Source organism: Xyrauchen texanus, chromosome 38, assembly GCF_025860055.1.
Source record: "Xyrauchen texanus isolate HMW12.3.18 chromosome 38, RBS_HiC_50CHRs, whole genome shotgun sequence".
Taxonomy (NCBI): domain Eukaryota; kingdom Metazoa; phylum Chordata; class Actinopteri; order Cypriniformes; family Catostomidae; genus Xyrauchen; species Xyrauchen texanus.
This window is the reverse complement of record NC_068313.1, coordinates 10855283-10878564: the sequence shown is the minus strand read 5'-3', so window position 1 is coordinate 10878564 and position 23282 is coordinate 10855283. Positions and strand designations below refer to the sequence as shown.

At 39.4% G+C, this 23282-nt stretch overlaps 1 protein-coding gene across 1 annotated transcript in view; it reads left to right on the top strand.

The window, feature by feature from the left end:
* The window catches only part of LOC127631481 (high affinity cationic amino acid transporter 1-like), a 33369-nt gene extending 29027 nt beyond the window's left edge, over positions 1-4342 (top strand). Inside the window, exon 12 of the mRNA XM_052109612.1 lies at positions 1030-4342. Coding sequence (XP_051965572.1) covers positions 1030-1214 — 185 coding nt within the window. The 3' untranslated portion in view covers positions 1215-4342. The remainder of the gene's footprint in view (positions 1-1029) is intronic.
* The last annotated feature ends 18940 nt before the right edge of the window (positions 4343-23282 follow it).

Sequence of the window (23282 nt, the reverse complement as noted above, 5' to 3'; positions counted from 1 at the left end):
CTAGAGGGCGCCACTTGCTCACGCAGTGCTGACTAAAGCGGTTCATGCAGTTTGCAGACTCTCAGAGCCAGTGGTCAATGTCTGTAGGTTTCAAAGGATTTTTGATGGTTTCCAGCTCATCGTGCAAGTGCTGCTTTCACAACTGTTACATCCGTAACAAAGTTTTTCCCCATTTATTTGAATAATGACAATGAATAAAAATGTAATATTACTTTCTTTGATTTCCAAACCTTCTACAGCATGTGGCTATTATCATTTCAATAAATAGGGTAACAATTTTTTTTTTTTTGCAGAGCTTGCAGAGCTTGTGGTCTCCCAAAAACTTTTATCACGTTCGTAACGCAAATTAATTTCCCCATTCTAAACTGGAAAAAATTCATTTATGTCTGGACTCCGGCGATGTCTGGCGATTTTAACCTGTCAGAAACTTTGGCAACGGTACAAACCCTTTTATTTCTCTAGAATAATTAAAAGAGATTCTGCCTCGTGCATTCTCTGCTTTAACGTGCATGACGATAAACCTGCGCCATCCAAGGGAAGGTCAAATTACACTTGTTTGGGTGAAAAGTGCTTATTGACAATGGACAGGACAGGGCATTCGCGATAAGATATTAACCTCCGATGACATATTTACACCTACATCCCCTCCCCCTCTTTTTAATTTTTTACATTTTTATACGAATTTACCCATTCACATGGGTCATATCTTTAGGTCAAAAAAAATAATTCCAGATTAATCTGGAAAAATCACATCCCTTTATATTACTTGCCAGAGGAATTGCTCATTTATTATCATCAATTATAAATATAATTATATACTGAACAGTAGTCTATAAAATAATATGTTTATTATTAGTGCTATCGCTGCTTTTCTATGCTTTTTTGTTGTGTCTAAAAAAAAACACACACCTTTTGGTAAAATCACTGTTGAATATTCAGATTTGTTTTATATTATATTTGGATATAGACAGAAAAATAATTGCAAAGCTATCTGATGTCCTTCAGCTTTTTGTCTTTCTTTCTTTCTAGGTTTTTTTATCTATTTTTCCTATGGGATCTGGAACAGTACAGAAGCAGCCTTGGCCAGTAACAGCACTGAAGTAAGCATAGACAACTTCAAACCTATAATGACTAATGGACTTCCTGCACCAGAGAAAGAGGCTTTTTTGAGTAACGGTATTAGTGCTGCTGGTGAGGAGGACAGTGACCCTTGAAAATACACTTGAAATGCCTTTAAGTGGTAGCATCATGTGCTTAGAACCTACACTTGACGCTCAAGTTTGCTGCTCTTCAAAATACCAAAGACTTTGTTACTAAAGATCCAAAGCACCTTTAAGCAGCATTACAAGTCGTGATATGATCATTTATATTTACTAGATTTATTTGGGTAAAAAACATGAAGGACCGCATTACTGATTGTAAAAGGGACAGAACACATGTGCTCTGAGCATATGTAGGGAAGTACACTGCACTATTAGAACCATTGGTTCCTCATATGTCAAATTGGTTTATTTAATTTTTTTCTATTTTATTGTATTTTTTGGCTTGTTTCCATCATGCTTTCCCATTCACTTTTAAAAGGGTCTTGAGCAAATTGCACACTGAACAAATCGTTACCCTATTTTTGTTATCAATTTGTCCTCTCAGGCATGAGGTCACGGTTTGTAGACTTTTATGAGTTTAAGTTACTAAGATTTCTTGCATGAGAGAAGACGTTACCTGCAGGGTGGGAAATTAACACCTGCCACCAGCCAACTGTCAGTACTTATTTGGGTAGTGGCGGGTAGCTTTGCCTTCTCTACCAGCCACTGTGGAGGGTAACCTGAGAAAAGTCTCGGATTGCCCTTTCAGCAAAGAACAGATGAAGAAAAGATGGCGAATTGGACACTTTTAGTCATTCCTTCAGATTTCTAAAGATGTTTTCTTCTCATACGCACATCACGAGTGCTTTTCAAAGGGCAACGAAGGCAATTCTGTCTGATCCGAACTGACAGAATGTCTTCTGTGGCACAAGTCACAGAAACTTTTAATGATGGTTACAGGAGGAATGTAACATAACACACATTGCATCACATCCTGCTGCGTATGGGGCTGCGTAGCCGTTGACCGCTCAGAGTGCCCAAGATGACCCCTGTCCACCATCAAATGCGCCTACAGTGTGTCAGAACTGGACCTTGCAGCCGTGGAAGAAAGTCGCCTGGTCCAATGAGTCCCATTTTCTTTTACATCAGGTGGACAGCCATGTACGTGTGTGCCATTTTACCTGGGGAAGTGATGGCACCAGGATGCACTATGGGAAGACGACAAGGCGGTGGAGGAAGTGTGATGCTCTGGGCAATGTTCTTCTGCGAAACCCTGGGTCCAGCCATTCATGTGGACATCAATTTAAAACGTGCCACCTACCTAAACATCCTTGCAGACCAGGTACACCCCTTCATGGCAATGGTATTTCCTGATGGCAGTGGCCTCTTTCAGCAGGATAATGTGCCCTGCCACACTGCACACATTGTTCGGTAATGATTTGAGGAACATAACGAAGTGTTCAAGGTGTTGAATTGGCCTCCAAATTCCCCAGATCTCAATCCGAGCATCTGTGTGATGGACCAACAAGTCCGATCCACAGCGGCTCTATCTCGCAACTGACAGGACTTGAAGGATCTGCTGCAGATGTATTGGTGCCGGATACCACAGGACACCTACAGGGGTCTTGTAGAGCCCATGCCTCGGCAGATCACGTGATGATTTGGTGGCACGCGGAGAACCAACAGCATATTAGGCAGATGGTCATAATATTTTCAGTCATATACTGTACATAAAAAACACATTTATAGTGAGTGCTTTTTTACATCTGAATTTAAAAATGGCTGGAAAAATTGCGCTGTCCGTCGGCCAAAAATTTTTATTTCTCACCCTGATTATGTGCAAACAATGTCTGGGAACAGGATAAGAAACATCTCAATTATTCATTGGGATTGCGAATGGTTAACTGTTGTGTGCATGTTGCTTTTGTTAGCAGTTTTACATTTGTTGGGTCTGGTGTTAGGCTAATTATATGTGTACAGTATATTTTGTATACTTTAAAAAAAAAAAAAGTGTTTTATTTAAGTTTATCCTTTTTTTTGGGGTTAGAATTTGAAAACCAAAATATGGAGTATGAATAATTATGTTGGATTATAAATAGTTGATCCACCATAAACTGCATTTTTTCAACAGCTGACGCTTTAAATTTAGGTTCATAAATACAATTTTCAATTATTCATTTTAGCAGAAACGTTATTGAGTGTATTACATTTCAATGCATTTTGCACTGTATTTTTTCAACAATTATATAATAATCAGTTTTTGACATCAAACAATATTAAGGGAACTGTAAATGTACTGTAAATTCTTGCAATAAATTATTTTAATGTTTGTACAGAAAATAGCATTTCTATTATGTTTATTGTGAGGGGAAAAAAACAGCATTTTCATGATGGAAGAATTGTCACAAAACCCTATTCTGAAAGGTCGATCATATATGTAAAGTATTTTTATTCCTATATTATCAAGTTACCAAAACTACAATTTAAGCACAGTACAGCAACATTTTCTCTGCTCTTTCTTTAAGTTTCTGTTCTTGCTTCTGGAGAATATCTCTTATTGCATGACTTGTGCAATGATGCTTGATTTCTAAAGTACAATTGACCAATTTTTTTCTTTCAATGAACCATTTATTAACCAACCAGATTTTCTCAACAATCTTGCAGAATATACCAATTTACTGGTAAACGTTTACCGATGGAATGTGTTTATTTGAAATGTACAGTTGCTTTGATTACATACAGCATACGTTTTCTTCACATTTTTCACACTCGCTAGTTTATTTAATTTGTCTTCTAACAATGTACAAAATGTGTCAGGAGATTGTTGTCATTTTTTTATCTGTAAGTTATGACAATTCCCACCTCTGTCATCTTCAACACAATGCTGTATACTTAAATTGAGTTATACTATGGAAATTTACATTTATGCATTTGGCAGACGCTTTTATCCAAAGCGACTTACAGTGCAATTATTACAGAGACAATCCCACCGGAACAACCTGGAGTTAAGTGCCTTGCTCAAGGACACAATGGTGGTGGCCATGGGCTTAGAACCTGTGACCTTCTGATTAACAGCCCTGTGCTTTAGCCACTACGCCACCACCACTCCACAATGACATTTTAAAGTTTTTTTTTTTCCCCATTCTAAGGCTAATTTCATTGCTAACTTTTTATGTATTTTATTACAAATAAAATCTTCACTCTTCCTGCATAATTACAGCTTTATATATATAGATATATAGATATATTTGGAGATTTGTAATGACGCCTAATAAAAATGCTTTGTTCAAAAGTTAAATTTACCTAGATTTTTCTTGTTTTCATTAAACATCACTTGGCTAAGTACGCCAACTTAAAAAAATAAATTAAAAAAAACTTTATGGGCAAGATAGTTTGGTGTGGTGAAAATAATGCTACAACCGTGGTACAGTCAACATTTTCATTTTCACACAATACATTATTAAAATAAAAATCACTTTTTATTATCAGATTTAAAGGTATTTTTATTATTATTTTTTATAAATGGGTCAGTTTTACTGTGGACTTTATATAACAAAAGAAAATAAAAGGTTTTACTTTTAACAAAAGTCAGTCCCTGGGACATTACCTGAAGTTGAAGAAATACCCACTAATACCACTGCAATATTGTCCTATATGTGATATTGTGGTCACAATGGCCTATTTGAAATGGTAGAGTTGTTGCCTTGAGTGTTATGGGGTGATTTATCCACTAGGGGGTGCTAAAGTTAATGAATTTGTTTTGAGTGTGTGGGACTGTAAACGCAGACAACGTTTATGTTGAGATGAGTAAAATATTTATCTGTGGGTTTCACTCCTAGAGATCCAGGTCCTTTATAAAATCACTCACAGCCTCGTTTAAAAAATTAAATATGGCTTTACTCGGTCGGTATGAATAAGAAGTAGCATATTACTTAACTTCTACTTCGATAAATGTATATCTTTTGACGCAGATTTTCAATGTTATTTAATTAAAAATAGTAAGAATGTAAAGGCGTTGAACCCATGACATGATATGGGACTTTAAATCAAAACGTTATAGTGACATGTTGATGCTGTAAGACATTCACTGCAACCCAATGATTAAGAATGTGCTGTATCAGTACAGCAAGCCTGCAACCACAGTTTTGTCCACGTCGTGGCGCTCGAGGCACATTTAAGGTCATCAGAATGTGAGGCTCTGAAACGCTGTCTAGGTAGGCAGCTCACTGGGTTTTGAGACACTTTATTTCACACCATCCATTCCTGTGGTCGGCATACTGCTGTGCTCGTGCTGTCTCTCTCTCTCCTCGTCCTCGCAGTCTGATTTTGCTCACTCGACCTGTAGGACGCGGAGCGGAATGACACACACGATGTTCTGCATCAGTCGAGCGGCGTTTTCTCGCAGCCGCTGAGGATATGCAGGTGAGAGAGTGTGTGAGCGTGTGTATGGCGCACAGCATCATATCCACCTGCTGTCGTGTGTATGATATCTATCTGCATCAGTGTACTTGTGCTGTATATCACAAGCTGTTTACTTGCATTTTGATAGCAGTCTAATCTGATGCTTTCACTCTCCGCAAATATGCATGTTCAGTTAGCAGCGAATGAGTGAATGAATAGATGGATAAATGAATTAATAAATTAAGGAAAGCCGTAATGCATTAATAATGGATATTGCCATTGTGTTGATTCTTTGATCTCTTGATCTATTGTCTGTTTATTTGTGATTGTGTGCATGAATAAGAGCAATAAAAAACAACAACAATACCACTACTAATAATGCGTTTCATAATTATAATAATAGTAGTATTAATACTGTAGTTAATAATATAATACTTAATAACATTATATGCAATTTAATATTATCTTAACATTTGAAATAATAATCATATTTATTTATATATTTATCTGCCATAATATTGATCCTTCACTCTCTTCACTGATATTATGTGTGCAATTTTAATAAATAACTATAAAAATCTTATTAATTAATTGACAATACATTAAATAGTACATTTATTCATATAAATAGTATATTTAAATATAGTAAAATATTAGTTTAAACTAACTTTAATATTATGAATAGTAATCTTTATCTCATTGTTAATAATGCATATATTGCCATGATTCTTCATTCTTTGACCTCTGTATGTAATATTATTTATCTATATGCTCTCTCTAAATACACTAGGTTGAGCTTGTTTTTGGTCAGTGTATGTAGTCTCATAAAATGTCAAATAAATAAAACGAAATTGCTGTTTGTTAACAACAACAATTCTGTTGAAAGACAGGTAATACTGTGTTTTATTGCTTATCCCTATAATAGTCTATTTTTGCTGAATTTTGACAAAAATCATGAATTATAATACGTGTGGATAAGTGTATTTATTAAGCATTTGTTACATGCAAGTTAAAATGCTCACTATTTGGCAAGTATTGGATGAAAGTTGCCACTTTACATGCATGTTGCTATTACTGCATATCAAATATTTTAAATGCATTTGTAAAGACTTATTAGTCATTAATTAGTAACTTAAAAAACCCTTAACATACAGAACTCAAACATTAAACTATTACATTCAGTTAAGGGTTTATTCAAATATCCCAAAGTATGAGCAATAGTAATAGTGAAGCCTGCCTTACCTAGCACAATCATTAGTGAACTGGGAAATATGGATTAAAAATATGCTTCTGACAGTTGTGTTTTGTAGTGTTACAATCATTCTCCCAAGATTGATGTATCCTCTGAAATTGAGAGTCTCTGACTGGTTGTCATTGCTTTTAAATGATGTTTTTTCTCTTCAAATCTGATGGAGGTTGAGGGGAACAGGCACAGTGGCCCCCGTTTGTATTTGGATGTTAATATTTAATTAGAGCTCCAGCTCTTAGAGTGGTAATCACTTCCATTTGGAGATGAGAGGGAGAAGCTTTTATAAAGGGAGCTATTACAGAAGAAAGGGGTCTACAGACACACACACACACTCACACACACACATTATAGAGAAAGACAGGTGCAACATGTTTCTGTAATCCAGTTCTTCTGTACATTAGCTGGTTTGATTAGTGAACAGGTGCAGAGGACATGCTCTGAATGCATCATAGGAAATAGGGGAAATTATCACATTTTAATGAGTATAGCCACGTTCAGATTCATGTTGTTCAGTGCTCCTTACACACTGAGCATGGAATATCTGTATAGATTCACTTGACAGAATTCATTCATTTGGAATACACTACATGAATGGAAGAAAGTAAGTCATACGGGTTTAGAAAAACATGGGTGAATGGTGACAGAATTAAAAAGATTTTTTAATGAACTATCTCTTTAAGATGACAGCAAGTTGCCTCTTTAACTTCCTGTGCCTGGCAGCATTACTTTTAATAGCTGTCTGAACATTGTTACAATGTAGTGAAAGAGGAAAAACAAAGAGGAAGATGCAACATAGACAGTCTAGCATAGACATTGGGCACGAGATTATGCTGATGCCTTGAGGGACATGCTGTAAGAGTTTTATTTATACTCAATGTTTATACTCACTGAGGTCACTGCAGTGTTTATATGGTCAATGCTGTGGATCATCAAACTACTGGACATTTTTAAGTGGTTTAAAGTGGTGCTTGGCTTGCCCATTCAAAACTCAATGTCATGCTGCTACGATGTTGTGGGTGGTTACCACGAAGTTGCCATGAAGCTACTTAAGTGTTCCGATTGGTTTCCAATGTCTTGCTATGAGGTTGCTTGGGTGTTCTGGATGGTTGCTAAGACATTGCTAGGTCGTTGCTTGGTGGTTATCTACTGGCTCAAGTTAAAACAGACAACCCTCATGTCTCTATAATAATATTATTATTATATAATAATTCTATAATAATAATATTATGGTCCCTAGATATGGCTTGGATCCTTCCTTCAGTGTTGGTCCATAGGATTTTCGCCTTTTTTATCATCCACAAGGTAAAGAACGGTAAGTCTGATCTCTTAGAAAAGTCACAGCACACCTCAACTCAACAACCCATGATTTGAGGTATCATTTATGTCCGTAGCATAAATGGTGCAAGATGATTCAAGGCCAAGGTATGCTTTGATTGTCCATTATGCTGCTATGTCTTGCGTACAATACACGTTACCCCAATTTTGTCTTTTATTAAGCAATCACAAGAAATCCTAATTCTCCCCCCATAAGGCCAAGGACAAAATAATTGTATTTGTGTTTCATCAAAACTAGAATACTGGAAACATAAATCATATTTTTTTAAATGTTTGCAGTAACACAACGTGACATTGTCCATTATCTATCCCAGTTTTCATGAATAATTAAAACCAGATTTTGTACATTGGAAAATTCTAAACATGACTATATTCACCACACGCTGTTTTCTGAATAAAATTACTGATGTGATGGAGTGACACTGGCAGAGTAGATCCTCATATTCATCTCACAATAATGGTAAGATACAATTCTTTTTGGCATATTGTTGGTACTCCAAATTACTTACATTAAGCAGCCGCGGGCCATGCATATTAAGTCTAGACCTTCAGAGCGTTTCATGCCATTAAGAAATAATTTCTTATTCAACAGTTTCACAATGAATAAGTATGCTATGCCTATCGTACATTATGTGGCAGTCAACTAATAATACCAACTGACATTTTAAAAACACGTCCACGCATGAAAGCCAGAACTTGAAACGACACTTAATGCTCAAGCAAGCCTAATTTTAACTGCAGCATGACTGTTTTGTGAAATGAATTTCAATACTCATAATTTTTCATATGAATCTATCAAGGAGGTCTATAATACCTGGAAAAATCTATCTTATAATATTTGTGTTTTAAATGTTGCTTGCAATAAATTTAGTTCCATCAGGGTACACGGTTATGCTGCATTACATTCAAGTTGGATGTGGGATATTACTATTTGATATCTCCGACCATAAATGCACTCCATTCACCGATATTCGGAAGATGACGTTTAAGGAAACAAAACTGCAATGCTCCCGTTAGCTTAGCAGGGGTTTGACTCTCATTAGAGATGTCTCCTAGCAACCCTACCGATAAACAATACTACAGCGCTAGCAGTTGTGCTTCAGGTGTACGATTATCAAAAGAGATTATAATGTTTTATACATGCGTTTTCTGCAGGCGTTTGTTAAACAAGCGTTAATATCATGTAATCTGGAAACAAACAAATTTATCGATATTACTTAATAAAGTGAATGTTTATCACTTATACTGCCTTTCAAAAGTTTGGGGTCTCTTGATTGAAATGTTTCTCATGATCTTAAAAACCTTTTGATCTGAAGGCATATGCTTAAATGTTTGAAATTCGTTTTGTAGACAAAAAAATATATAATTGTGCCAACATATTAATTTATTTCATTACAAAATTTAAATTTGATTTAAAAAACATTTTTGAAATTGATGACTTGGGCTGAATAATTAAGAAAAGCAGCCAACATAGATGGGAACTCCTTCAATACTGTTTAAAAATCATCCCAGGGTGACACCTCAAGAAGTTGGTTGAGAAAATGTCAACAGTACATATCTGCAAATTCTAGGCAAAGGGTGTCTACTTGAAGATGCTAAAATATAACACATGTTTTGATTTATTTTGGATAATTTTTTTTAGAAACAACACAATTCGTATAGTTCAATTTCTGTTCTTCCATAGCTATGATGACTTCACTATTGTCCTTAAATGTGAAAAATAATAATAATGAAGAATGAGTATGTGACCCTAAACTTTTGACAGGTAGTGTACTTTGTAGTGTACCTGTGTGTCGACATGTTTGTGTGACATCATGCCCCTGCATCTCGGCTAAATCGGAGTTCAGAATTTCTGCACGAGTTTACAAGTTGTAATTCTGACTTCAAAATGCATTCCATTGCACTTTTCCTAGTAGAAAGTTGTAAAATCCGACTCTCCGAGTTGAATGAAATGCAGCTCTACTTTTCAAAACTTGATCCACACTGAATGCTCAAGCAGCATAATTTACATTTAGCAAACTTCTGATGTTGCTATAATACTGCAAAAAGCACTTAGCAATTTACTTGAAGTGAAAATCAGTCCTCTTTTCCTGTTTGTGTTTTTAAATCCATAAGGATCTCTTTCTCAATGGAGAGAGTGATGACAATCTTGCGCTCTTTGCTTTCAAATTACGTACATCATTTGCGTCACTCTAGAAGGCCTCAACTGGGAATCACACCCACCAAGAACAAATAAATCAATCTGATTTGCTGATGAATCTGACAATCTGACTTTAGTTGCTCATTCATTTGCACTGTGGAGGGATTCTGTGGAAATTCTGAAGGCCTGAGGAGGTGGAGCTTCTGCTAACGAGCTCGACTTCAGATATACGATTTGAGAAACAGTTGTCACACTTCGCTTGTTTCAAGGAATCAATTCTGACTCTATATGTTAGTAGATTAATTAAGAGTTGAAACCGATTAAAAAGACATAGGCAAAAAGGTGATTGAGAATGAAAGGATGAAAAATTATTATTTATTTGGCATGTTAGGCCAGCAGAGAAGGCTTTGCTGGCCCTGAGAATTCGCCACTGACATTAAGTCATATTTTAACTTAGAACTTAGCTGTTGCTAGAGGTTAATTAATATGCACATAGTTTGGTATTGGTACCTGGTATTTATCTAACGCTACATGTCAGCTCACAATCAAACAGTTGGAAAATGATTATATGGATGCTATGTGAGAAACATTTCTATTTATTATGTTGTACCAGTGATGAGCGGCCATCACTCAATATCTTTAAATACCCAAGCCATGCTGAAAATGACAATCCAATAAGGCATTTAGAAATGTAGACGAGTAGCTACGGATAGATAGATGGATGGATGGATGGATGGATGATATTTAATAGAATCATTAGCCAATAGCAAATTTTCTTGCAGTTCGCTTGCCAACAGTTCAGGTCAGGTCAGTTTTTCAAGCAGGCTATTGGGCAAGTTACGGGCTGATCACACTTGCATCTGCACTGTTTTTAAATGGTTTTTCTATGTAAACACTCACTGGAGGGACGTGTTTGATCGTTGCGCCATGCCACAACTCACAACCGTCTCATTTTTTTTTTACACTGCATTAAGTTTAAAAGAACTTTAATATTTCTAAACATATCTCAAGACACATGTGCTCTGTTTCATCATTTGATGTGCTGAACCAGTGCTGGTGTCACACATCGACATTCTGGTGAATTCAGGTTGCAAAGACGACTTAATGTGACTGTTACATATGATTCCAGATTGTTTTTCACCTGGCAAAGTTTCAGCGCTTGATAAACGGTGAGCCAAACACCCACTGTTTTCCATAACTGGTTGTATAAACTGATAGTCCCACCCCAAACTCACTCGATCCAATGTTGCTGTTTTGAGCTGGACAGACTGCTTAAAAAATGAAAAACTATTTGATAGCGCCTCAGAGCTACAGTGTTTAACTTGTAGGTAAAAATCAACCTACAAATGGCTTATTTATAGCTGACTCTGCATACATACTGGGAGATGAGAAAGCATTTTGACATAAGAAAACTTCACAAAAGATGTGAATGATCTTTTAAAAATGCATTGTATTGTAAAACCAGTGAATTGGACTCTGAGCATACAAGTATCAACAAACCATCATCTGCATGCTGTTCTGGCACCAGAACAGCTAAAGTACTGCAGTGTTATCAAAGTGAACACTATAGTATTGATCATGTGGGGCTAGTGCTGCAGTCTGCAAGGAAAAACTGCATGTACAAACACATTTACTGTGTGCTTTAAATCTCAAAAAGCTTCACTTTTACTGTATCTAGCAAGGCCTCTTGAACATTCTTAACCAGATAAAAGAAAATGTGGAGAAATGATTAAATTAGTTTTACAAACCTTCAATATAGGCCACGTCCACACAAATACATTTTCTTTTAAATAAACTATTTCTCAAACAGTTTTCAAATCATTAGGGATTGGGTAGGCAATGCATAAAATCATGCAGAAATGGGTCAGGAGCTGTGTTCACATCAACCATCAGAATAGGGAAAAATGGGATCTCAGTGATTTAGACAGTGGCATGATTGTTGGTGTGAGATGGGCTGGTTTGAGTATTTCTGTAACTGCTGATCTCCTGGGATTTTCACGCACAACAGTCTCTAGAGAGAGGTCAACAGAGATTGGCCAAACTGATTCAGTTTGACAGAAAGGCTACGGTATTTCAGATAACACCTCTGGACAATTGTATTGAGCAGAATAACATCTCAGAATGCACAACACGTCAAACCTTGAGGTGGATGGGCTACAACAGCAGAAGAATATGTCAGGCACTTTATTAGGACCATAGTGTATGTAGCTCCCTCCAGTAGTCAACACGAAACACAAGGTCTTGTTTAAAAAACGGGGTTTTATTTCTCCAACATATCATGTCAACCCGTGAGAACTGAGTGAAAAAAAAAAAGAAAAAAAAGAAATAAAAGGATACAATAATAAAATGCATGTACGTATGTCTGGAATTCACAGTTGTGCCACTTTAGCTACACATTAGTTAACACAAAAATTATGCACTTGAAATATATCACAAAAACCCAGATATAAATGAAACATACCTCGTAGGCTGCTTTCTACTTAAAAGGGGCTAAATCTTAAATTCTTCTTCTTCCTAGTCTTCTTCTCAGGTAATCTAGGTCCAGATGTAATTATATTTGTAATATTTATTTAGCTTTGAGAGCTCTTGCCATGCTATGATTTTAGCGCTTTTCTTGCAGGTGTTGTATCTATTAATTACGAGCGGAACACGAGATCGGCGCTAATTAGTTCCGCCTCTAGGATCTCCTATTATTTTTCAGGTAGGAACCAAAAACGGTAACAAACTTAACTAAAAAATGTGAGGCAGTTACACTCCCACCAAATCACAAGTGATTTCTTAGAACAGCTTAGAAAGACACACATACTGCATAAAAACTGCACATAATATTAATTTGAAATACTAACTATTTACTTATGGCTTAACTTAAGAACTGGTGGAAAGAGTGACTAGAAGATGCTGGAGTCTTCAGTCTGCTTCCAATAATGTAACTGTCTTATGGATGGGCCTCTCCAAGTGAACAGGTTTAGAGATGCACTTTCCCTTTTCATCCAGACTTGAATCGCTGATAAGCAACTTGAGTCTTCTCACTCTTCCGTCCTTTCCTGGGTACACTTCAATAACTCTTGATAACTTCCACTGGTTTCGTGGTGTAGCATCATCTTGCAAAATGACGATATCATCGACCTTAGCATTTCTGCGGTCTTTGATCCACTTCTGTCTGTGTTGGAGATTTAGGAGGTATTCCTTCTTCCACCGTGTCCAAAAGTTGTTGGCTAAGAGTTGAACTCTGCGCCATATCTTGCGGAGGTAAAGATCTTCCCTCACAAACTTTCCAGGAGGTGGAGAGATGATCGTGGATTTCATGGTCAGGATGTGGTTTGGTGTCAAGGGCTCTGGACTGGATGGATCATTCAGATGATCAGTGGTCAGAGGTCTGCTATTTACAACAGCCATGACTTCATATAGGAACATTCGTAGTGAGGAGCAGTCAAGTTGTCGGGCTGACTGTTCCAGAATGGATGTCAGGACACTTCTGATGGTGCGAATTTGTCTTTCCCAGACACCACCCATATGACTTGAAGCTGGGGTGTTCATGATGAACTCGCATCTCAGTTCTTTGAGCTCTTCTTGATCCATCTCTTTTAATGCTTCAGTAAACTCGCGCCTAGCGCCGACAAAGTTTGTCCCTTGATCACACCTTATCTGCCGTACTGTTCCACGAATAGCGATGAATGAACGCAGAGCGTTGATGAAGGCATCTGTGGTCAAGTCATCGAGCATTTCAATTGTGTACTGCTCTGGAACACATGCAGGTAAGTAACAGTCCATAACGCTTTAGCTCTTTTCTTCCTTCCTTGACGTAGAATGGCCCGAAGCAGTCCATTCCACAGTAAGTAAATGGAGGGGTTGTTTCCATTCGCTCTTCCGGGAGGTTTGCCATCCTTTGTTGTTCTGTGCCTCTTCTAAACTTCCTGCATGTAGTGCACTTGTAAATATGGGATGACACTGCATTGCTGCATCCCAGAATCCATATGCCATTGGATCGGAGCTCATTCATGGTCATTCCACGTCCTTGATGGTGCACTCTCTCATGATAGTGCTTGACGAGTAATGCCGACACGTGACTGTCTTTAGGGAGAACAGCTGGATGTTTCACATGTGGATGTAGAGCAGCGTGAGTTAAGCGGCCTCCCACTCTGAGGATACCTTGGTCATCCAGGAATGGATTTAACTTGTGTAATTTGTTGGCTTTGTCTTTGATTTGGGTGTCCTTATGACACTGGATGCACTGTATTTCTTGAGAGAAGGTTGCTTGTTGAACCATCTTGATTATGCTGAGCTCTGCTTCTCTCCTTTCCTCTAAACTGGTGCTTTCACAGGACTTTGGCTTGAGGCCTTTGGCTTCCTTTGCACGCCGCTTTAGTCTGGCTATAGCTTTCACCATTCTTGACCAGTCGGAGAACTTTTGTAGGCGATCTAACAGTGACCTTATTTCCTTTGCCTGGGTGTCATGAGCCTGGGCCTTCTTGAGCTCTGGATCACTACTTGCGATCTCTCCCACCTTGACTACTCCGCTGGGTAGCTCTTTCTGCCAAAGAAAGTCAGGGCGCGTGAACCAGTTAGAATCTACAAGTTGTTCTGCTGCAAGACCTCTTGAGGCATGATCTGCTGGATTATCTTCAGAAGCCACATACCTCCATTGTGCAGCCGCTGTACTTTGCTTGATGCGTTCCACACGGTTGGCTACAAACACATGAAATCTCCTGGCTTCATTATTGATGTATCCGAGGACAACCTTTGAATCGGTCCAAAAGACTTCTTGTAGGCAATCTATCTCCAGTTCCCTTTTGAGCATGTCACTGGTGCGGACAGCTAGGAATGCTGCTGAAAGCTCAAGTCTTGGTATGGTTGTAACCTTAGCAGGGGCTACTCTTGACTTCCCCATTACCAAAGAACAGTGGACTTCACCTGATGCACTGACTGCTCTGAGTTATGAACACTCGCCATAACCTGATCCGCTTGCATCAGAGAAATGGTGGAGCTCGTAGTGCTGAACCTTGAAGTTTGATGGAATGTAGCATCTCTGGATCTTCACACCAGCCAGGTTTCGCAGGTCTTGGAGCCAAAACTCCCACCGAGGTCGAAGGTCATCAGGTAAGATGTCATCCCAACTGAGCTTGTCACAACACATCTGCTGCAGGATCTGCTTTCCCACCAGGATGAACGGTGCCACAAATCCGAGTGGATCAGTATATGATCCACTCGGATTTGTGGCACCGTTCGTATACTGAAGCGACTGTGGACAAGACTCCTCTTCGGGTAAGTGGATTTTCTTTGACGATCACTCTGAACTGAAACTCATCAGAAGCCACGCACCACTGTATGCCAAGTGCTCTTTCCACGTGTAGTTCCCCCAGGGCCATGTCCAGGTCTTGGGCGGCTTCAGCACATTCTTCTTTGGAGATTGTGGCTAGGACTTTCTTGCTGTTCAAGATGAACTTGTGCAGCCGGAGTTGGCCTGTGCTGCAGAGCTCTCTTGCCTCCTTCACTAATTGAATAGCTTGGCTTTCGGATGCTAAACTTGACAAGCCATCATCAACGTAAAAGTTCTTCTGGATGAACTTGATGGTGGCTTCATTGAAGTGTCCTTGTCCTTCAGCTGCGAGGTGCTTGAGTCCATAGTTAGCGCAGCCAGGTGATGAAGCAGCACCAAACAAGTGGACTTTCATTCGATAGATGGATGGTTTAGCTTCAAGATTTCCATTTTCCCACCACAGGAATCTTAGATAATCTTGGTCTTCTGCTTTAACATGGAACTGGTGGAACATGCGTTCTAGGGTCTGGGACTCTTTCTGCGTCTCCACGTGTTATGATCTCATTCATGAAGGTCTTGTAGTCTTTGTAGTACTGTTCGATTCTTTTCAGCTTCAGTTCTAAGCATCTGAGGTGGTGGATGGCACATACCATGTTATCTGGTAAGTTGGGCCTTTCATTCTTGAATGGCAGCGGCATCTCATAATGACCATTGTCCTTGAGCCTGATGCCTCTTTTCATCTTTGACAGGAATCGGAGATCCTCTTGAGAGATGTGGCCATCCTCCAAAGACCTTTCGACAAAGTCAGATTCCAGTACCTTGATGACGTCTGCAGGTGAGACTACCTCCTTGACCTGAGTTCTACAGACATAGTGCACTTCGCTTATGAGGGTTGAAGGGGACTGGAGACCAGGCATCACTTGCTTCACGATGACTTGGTGACTTACTCCAATTTCATCTCCATAGTCAAGACATTGTTTGCCAAAACCGACTACGCTCCAGCCCAGGTCTGTTCTCTGTGCAAAGGGCTGATTTTCTTTACCAGGCACCACTTGCCTTGGGACAAGAGCTTGAGGACAGTTGTAGCCGATTAGCAGGCCCACGTCACAGCTTTGCTGAGGAGCAATCTCATCTGCGATATGTTCAAGATGAGGCCATGCCTTTGCAGTCTCTGGTGTGGGAATATGATCTCTGTTTGCAGGGATAAATTCTCTTGAGTAGGTCACTGGCAGAGGAATTATCTTGTCTGAGTAGAATCCTCTCACTTGTAGTCCAGTCAGTTTCCGACAGGACACGACTGTGTTTCTTGAAGCCATTGTAGAGAGCTTTAGCTGAACTGGTTCGTTCCTTGTGTGGAGAGTCTTTGCAGTTTCTTCCAGGATGAAGGTTGTGTCGCTCTGTGTATCGAGGAGTGCATACACAAGAACTTCACGATCTGGCTCACTTGTGGCTGACACCCACACTGGAATGACTGTGGATGTATGAGTGTCTTTAACATTCTGTATAACTCTATTGGATATTGCCTCACGTGATGATCTTGCTGCTTTATCTTGTTGACGATCCATTTTTCTTTCCCTTGACCTGTCACTGTCCCCTGCTCCACTAGGCCGCGTTGACATCCTTTCTTCCTTGGTGCGATTATCATGAAGGCAAGCTGGGTGTCTTTTCTCACACATATCGCAGATCTTTCTGTTTTCACAGTCCTTTGAGCGATGGCCAAACTTCAGACAACCGAAACACAATTTCTTCTCTTGAACAAACTTGACTCGCTCTGAAATCGTCTCATCCATAAATTTACGACACTTGTGTAGACTGTGACCTGCCTTCTCACAGAAGACACAACTTGTGGTAACAGTTTTCTCTTCTGAGTTACTTGCAAATACATTTGCTCCAGTACCTCTGGTCTTTGAAACCTTGCTCTTCTCGCTTTCACTTGGTTTTAGAGCGTGGAGAGATGTTATTGGGTTGCAGGTGATTTTGGCTTCACGTGTGAGAAACTTGACAAACTGGCTAAAGCTTGGGAACGTGTGACTTTGTTCTTCCACTTCTATGACCTTCCTATTCCATCTTGAGGTCAGCCAGTCTGGAAGTTTAGCAAGCATTTTCTGGTTCTCGTTGCAGTCGTTGAGTACTTCAAGACCTCTGATCTGAGACATGGCCGCCTCACAGCTGCAAAGAAAGTCAGCGAGTTTCTGAAGTTCCACACTCCCCTTGGAGCTTATCTTGGGCCATGCATCGAGCTTATCTCTGAAGGCCTTGGCGATAAGGAATGGATTACCATATCTCTGTTCTAGGATGATCCACGCTGCACAATAGGCTGAATCTGTGCCTAGCAGGAAGTAGCTTTCAATGGCCCTTTTGGCTGGTCCACCCACATACCTTCGCAGATAGTATATTTTTTCTTCGGCTGGTATGTTTTTCCTGTCAATAAGTGTCTGAAAGGAGACTTTCCAGTCATTGAATCTGAGTGTGTCGCCGTTGAACGTTGTTGGTTCAGGTACGGGAAGACGACTCGCACTGATGGACTCTGCGACTGCTCTAACAAGAGCTGCTGTATTGTCTTCTTGATTTAGATGTGTCACAGCTGGAGGTGGGGAGCGATGCTGCAATAGGCTACTTTCATGCTTGACTTCCTCATTCTCCTTCAGAGGGACAGATTGATGGAGCAGCTCAAATATTTCTTTATCGGAGCATTCACTTTGATCATATACTTGCTGTCGTGCCTTAGCAGCCTTTAGCTTCTTATTTGTCTCCAGTCGTTCTAGTTGTCTGCACTTGGCTTCCAGCGTCCTTTGTCTCTCTGCATTTTCAGCCTATTGTTTGGCTCGTAAATTGGCAGCTTCAGCTTCGAGTCTTTCAAGTTCTTCAATATGGAGTTCTTGCTCTAGCAGTACCTTTAAAGTGGCTTCATTGGCAGCAACTTCAGCAGCAGCATCTTGTCTTGCAGAAGACTTGCTTGAACGGGATGTTGTTCTTGAGTTAGCTCGAGAATGAGCAGACGACTTGGTGCGATGAGAGTTGACGCTTACTTTGTCTGAGGCTGCAGATTTAATTACAGGCTCTGTTGCTTTCACCTTCTGTTCTTCATCCCCTCTTGTGTCTAGAAGAGCCCTTGCAGTATGGATGATTGTTCTTGTTACTGCTTCACAGGTGTCTACTCTGCGACGTGTGTCTTGGTCGGGAATGTCAATGTGCCTTAAATCTTCATAAACAACATTCAGATGATCTGAGGCATTACTTATCTTAGTGATATGGTCACGCAGCAGGTTGTTTCAGCATTGTCCACTCAGCGCTTGTTTGGTGTCTTTAGTGATAGCCTTCCACTTCTCGTAGCTCACACTGAAACGGTGTGCAAATCTTCTTACTTGCTCATCGTGCAGTTCTTGGCCCTTTTCCATAAACTTGCGGACTCTTTGGCTTTTTTGTGGCTTTTGTGAGGAAGTGTGGTTATCATCTCCTGTGCCTTCAGCAGCTTGTGGTTGCATGTCTGTGCAGTGCTGCTGCGTGTCTTCACCAGCACCCTCTTTGTCACTTTCAAGAAAAAGCTCAAACTCTGACATTTTAATTTACTTTAGTTTTAATCTAAATGTGACTTTAGTTGAGTAATTACCTTGTTCACAATAATCTAAGTTAGGTTTAATGTAGCCTAAGCTCAATTGAGTAGTTGTATGATATATGACTACTACACCTTTAACTACTTGCAGCTACTAACGCTCTTTTGGAGAAAAATTACTCTCTGCAGTTAAATTAACTTGATTATCCAAAATAAAACTGTACTCAAAAGGCTAGTATAACACAGTTATATAACACTTATAATTATATATGGCCAATTCTGCCTTACTCTTATTACTAATATTTCTTAGTAATATTTATAGCATACTCATCAGTAAACACAATGTTAACACACTAGCAATATCAATAAAATTCCATTTGAAAAGGTAACAAAAAACATTAACTTGTTATGTGAAATGCAAAAACATGTCTCAGTCTCTTGTGCAGAACGCTTAATGTCTCTAAGTTGCAGCTTAATTTGCGTTAGGGAACCTGATTCTTCCCGTGAGCACTGCGTCTTCTTGCGCTGATGTGATGGCTGGAATGCAGGCGCGCACTGCGATGTGTAGATGTCCCGGCCCAACCACGAATCGCGCTCTCTGCTGCCGTCTTCCTCGCTACTCATGCGGAGCAGTCGAGTTCTCACTGTAGCTCCCTCCAGTAGTCAACACGAAACACGAGGTCTTGTTTAAAAAACGGGGTTTTATTTCTCCAACATATCATGTCAACCCGTGAGAACTGAGTGAAAAAAAAGAAAAGAAAAAAAAAGAAATAAAAGGATACAATAATAAAATGCATGTACGTATGTCTGGAATTCACAGTTGTGCCACTTTAGCTACACATTAGTTAACACAAAAATTATGCACTTGAAATATATCACAAAAACCCAGATATAAATGAAACATACCTCGTAGGCTGCTTTCTACTTAAAAGGGGCTAAATCTTAAATTCTTCTTCTTCCTAGTCTTCTTCTCAGGTAATCTACGTCCAGATGTAATTATATTTTTAATATTTATTTAGCTTTGAGAGCTCTTGCCATGCTATGATTTTAGCGCTTTTCTTGCAGGTGTTGTATCTATTAATTACGAGCGGAACACGAGATCGGCGCTAATTAGTTCCGCCTCTAGGATCTCCTATTATTTTTCAGGTAGGAACCAAAAACGGTAACAAACTTAACTAAAAAATGTGAGGCAGTTACAGTGTATTTGAATTTAAGTTAAATCATAACATGCTGGGTGAACACAGTAGCCTACATAACATTCCGATTCTCTTGTGCTAGTGAGATGTTACCTGAATAATTTTTTTTACGCGATCGCTGACATAGATGTAGGTTAAGATGAAACAAGGAGACCAGCAGATCAACTGTGCTTGTTTTCATGTTGTACTTTAACACACTATCACGGTGCATGCAGTAGGCAAGTAACAATACACAAATTTCACGATACGCTGCATAGCCTCACGATACGATATGATATGAGTACCCAAAAATGGTTCCCTCAGACTTATTCAAGGATTCAACATAAATGTCTTTAAATCACAAATGCCATAAATGTGTCTGCCATTGGCAAATAGCAGAGCTCTATAATAAAGTATCTTAAACAGCACTGCGTTTATTTTGTTTTGATTGTTATGAAAAAAACTAATATGAACTCACAATTTTCATGTTTTTCTTGAGAAAATAAGTTTGTCTACTCTCTAGGAATTTACATTTGTATAGCACTTTTCACAATACATAGAGTTTCAAAGCATCTTTATAGAAAATCATGCCTTGTTGTCTGAAAGCCTGCAGAAAGCAAGCTGTGGCAAGGCAGAGGGTGGGGCTGGGTTGTGATTCTGCACACCCGGCCCCTAATCAGGCTAATCAAGCTTCAGAGAGGCATCTATGGGTTGTGCCTGGACCAACAAGTCAGATCCATGGAGGCCCCACCTCACAACTTACTGCACTTAAAGGATCTGCTCCTAACGTCTTGGTGCCAGATATTACAGGACACCTTCAGATGTCTTGTGGAGTCCATTCCTCGACAGGTCAGAGCTGTTTTGGTGGCACGAGAGGGGACCTACATGATACCTGACTCTGCATGCTCCAATGTTACAGAACACTCGACCAAAAAAGATGAAACTCAGCAGTGAGTCTGATACGTTCACACCAGGGGAACGTGAAGCCAGGGGAGTTTTGGGAATTGGCTCATAAGGTAGACTTAAATGAGGTAGCTTTTAGGGAAATTTTTTCATTCTGGACTTGAAAAGCCATTCAATCACGATTCCTTCAAGGTCTTATAAAATGGACTTTGCCGAAATGTATTGATTTCGCTCTTCTGCTAAGCGGATCTAACTTCATGGTAGGAGATATGGAGAATGCCATCCATCCCAGAGCCAGCGCCTGAAGCCTTCTTCGTTCCAGAGCCAGCACTCGAAGCCTCGTCTGTCCCAGAGCCAGCACTCGAAGCCTAGTTTATTTGTCTTGTCTTTTCATTGGTTCATGTTTATTTGTCTTGTTATCTTGTTTTCAGTTCAGTTCTGTCATTGGTCTCAAAGTTATTAGATCAGTCTTGTCATTGGTGGTTTGTTATCTTGTTACAGTTACAGTTTACATGATATAATGCTTTAAAAACTCAAAAAGCTCAGACAAAAACCACATGGGGTTTAAATGATAAGACAGTGCCAATTGCCTGACGACTATATACAAATGTGTCAAAGAGGTGGGTTATTTTAAATTTTGAGATTGATTATGTTGCGATGTTCAGCGGTACCTTGATTGTCAACAGAGATGTCTCAGAGCAAACAGATAAACAATGCAGCAATGATAGCATTTGTTTTATATGTTTACGACAGTCAAAAGAGAGTATAATTAACCATGTTTTGAACACCTGCAAGCATTAGTGTAGCAAGTTCGTAATTTGAGCAATGGAGGAGTCAGAAGGCAGCGAACTGTCAACGTGAGTATTTTATTACTCTTCAACATCACTTAAAAACTTTAACAAAAGGGCTGTCAGAAAGCACATAAAACACACAAACACGTCATATTGATGCAGATGCAGGAACAGTCTCTCTTTATCACCCTGACGCCTCGTGCACCTTTTTATGTCTCTCTCCGCCATCACTACAGAAAGAAACAGGTGTTAGAGATAATGACAGCCAAGGTGACAAGCCTTACTGCTCTCTCTCCCCCGCAGATTATATATTAGCAAACCATAGTTTTGCTAGGTCATTTTGGACAGTGGTTCTCAACTGGTTTTGCTTCAGGACCCAGATTTTACATTGGAAATCAAGTGGCGACCCACCATAGAAAAATGTAACCTGTATTTAATGATGTAGTTATTAGCACTTTTCCTCCTCAGTGCTGTTTGGCATGTCAGGGCTGCCTACTGTTTGAGAGGTTCGACTTGACTTCCTCTGTAACGTTTAAACTAGAAAAGTCTCACTACAATTGAAATTGCTCACATCAGTTTGAGGTCTGCGCTCAAATCTCCTAAGGAATTTGGCATATCCCGTATTCAGAGCCTCAATATCGAGGGAAGCCCGGTTGTTGCATGTGCGCACCAGAGAGAAGAATAGATCATGATCGCAGGCTGGTTCTGTTACACTTGTGCGAAAGTGCAGATGAGAAGCCTTTAACTTATTTCAAGATTATCATAAAATCTGCCTCGGCAGTCCTAAATAGGCAATCACTTGGGCGGCCACTGAAATATCTTCAATGGGAGAACCATGGCATTGTTCTTTCCCTCAGAAAAAAAACTGTGGACATCCACAAGTCTGGTTCATCGTTGGGAGCAATTTCCAAATGCCTGAAGGGACCATGTTCATCTATAAAACCTAAAGTACCCAAGGATAAACACCATGTTTCCATCATACCACTCAGGATGGAGATGCATTCTGTCTCTTAGAGATGAACGTACTTTGGTGCAAAAAGTGCAAATCAATCCCAGAACAACAGCAAAGGACCTTTTGAAGATTCTGGAGGAAACAGGTAGACAAATATCTACATCCACAGTAAAACGAGTCCTATATCGACATAACCTGAAAGGCTGCTCAGCAAGGAAGAAGCCACTACTCCAAAACTGCCATAAAAAGCCAGAATACAGTTTTGCAAGTGGACATGGGGACAAAGATCTTTTTGGAGAAATGTCCTCTTGTCTAATGAAACAAAAATTGAACTGTTTGGCCATAATGACCATTATTATGTTTTGAGGAAAAAGGGTGAGGTTTGCAAGCCAAAGAACACCATCCCAATCGTTAAGCATGGGGGAAGCAGCATCATATTTTGTG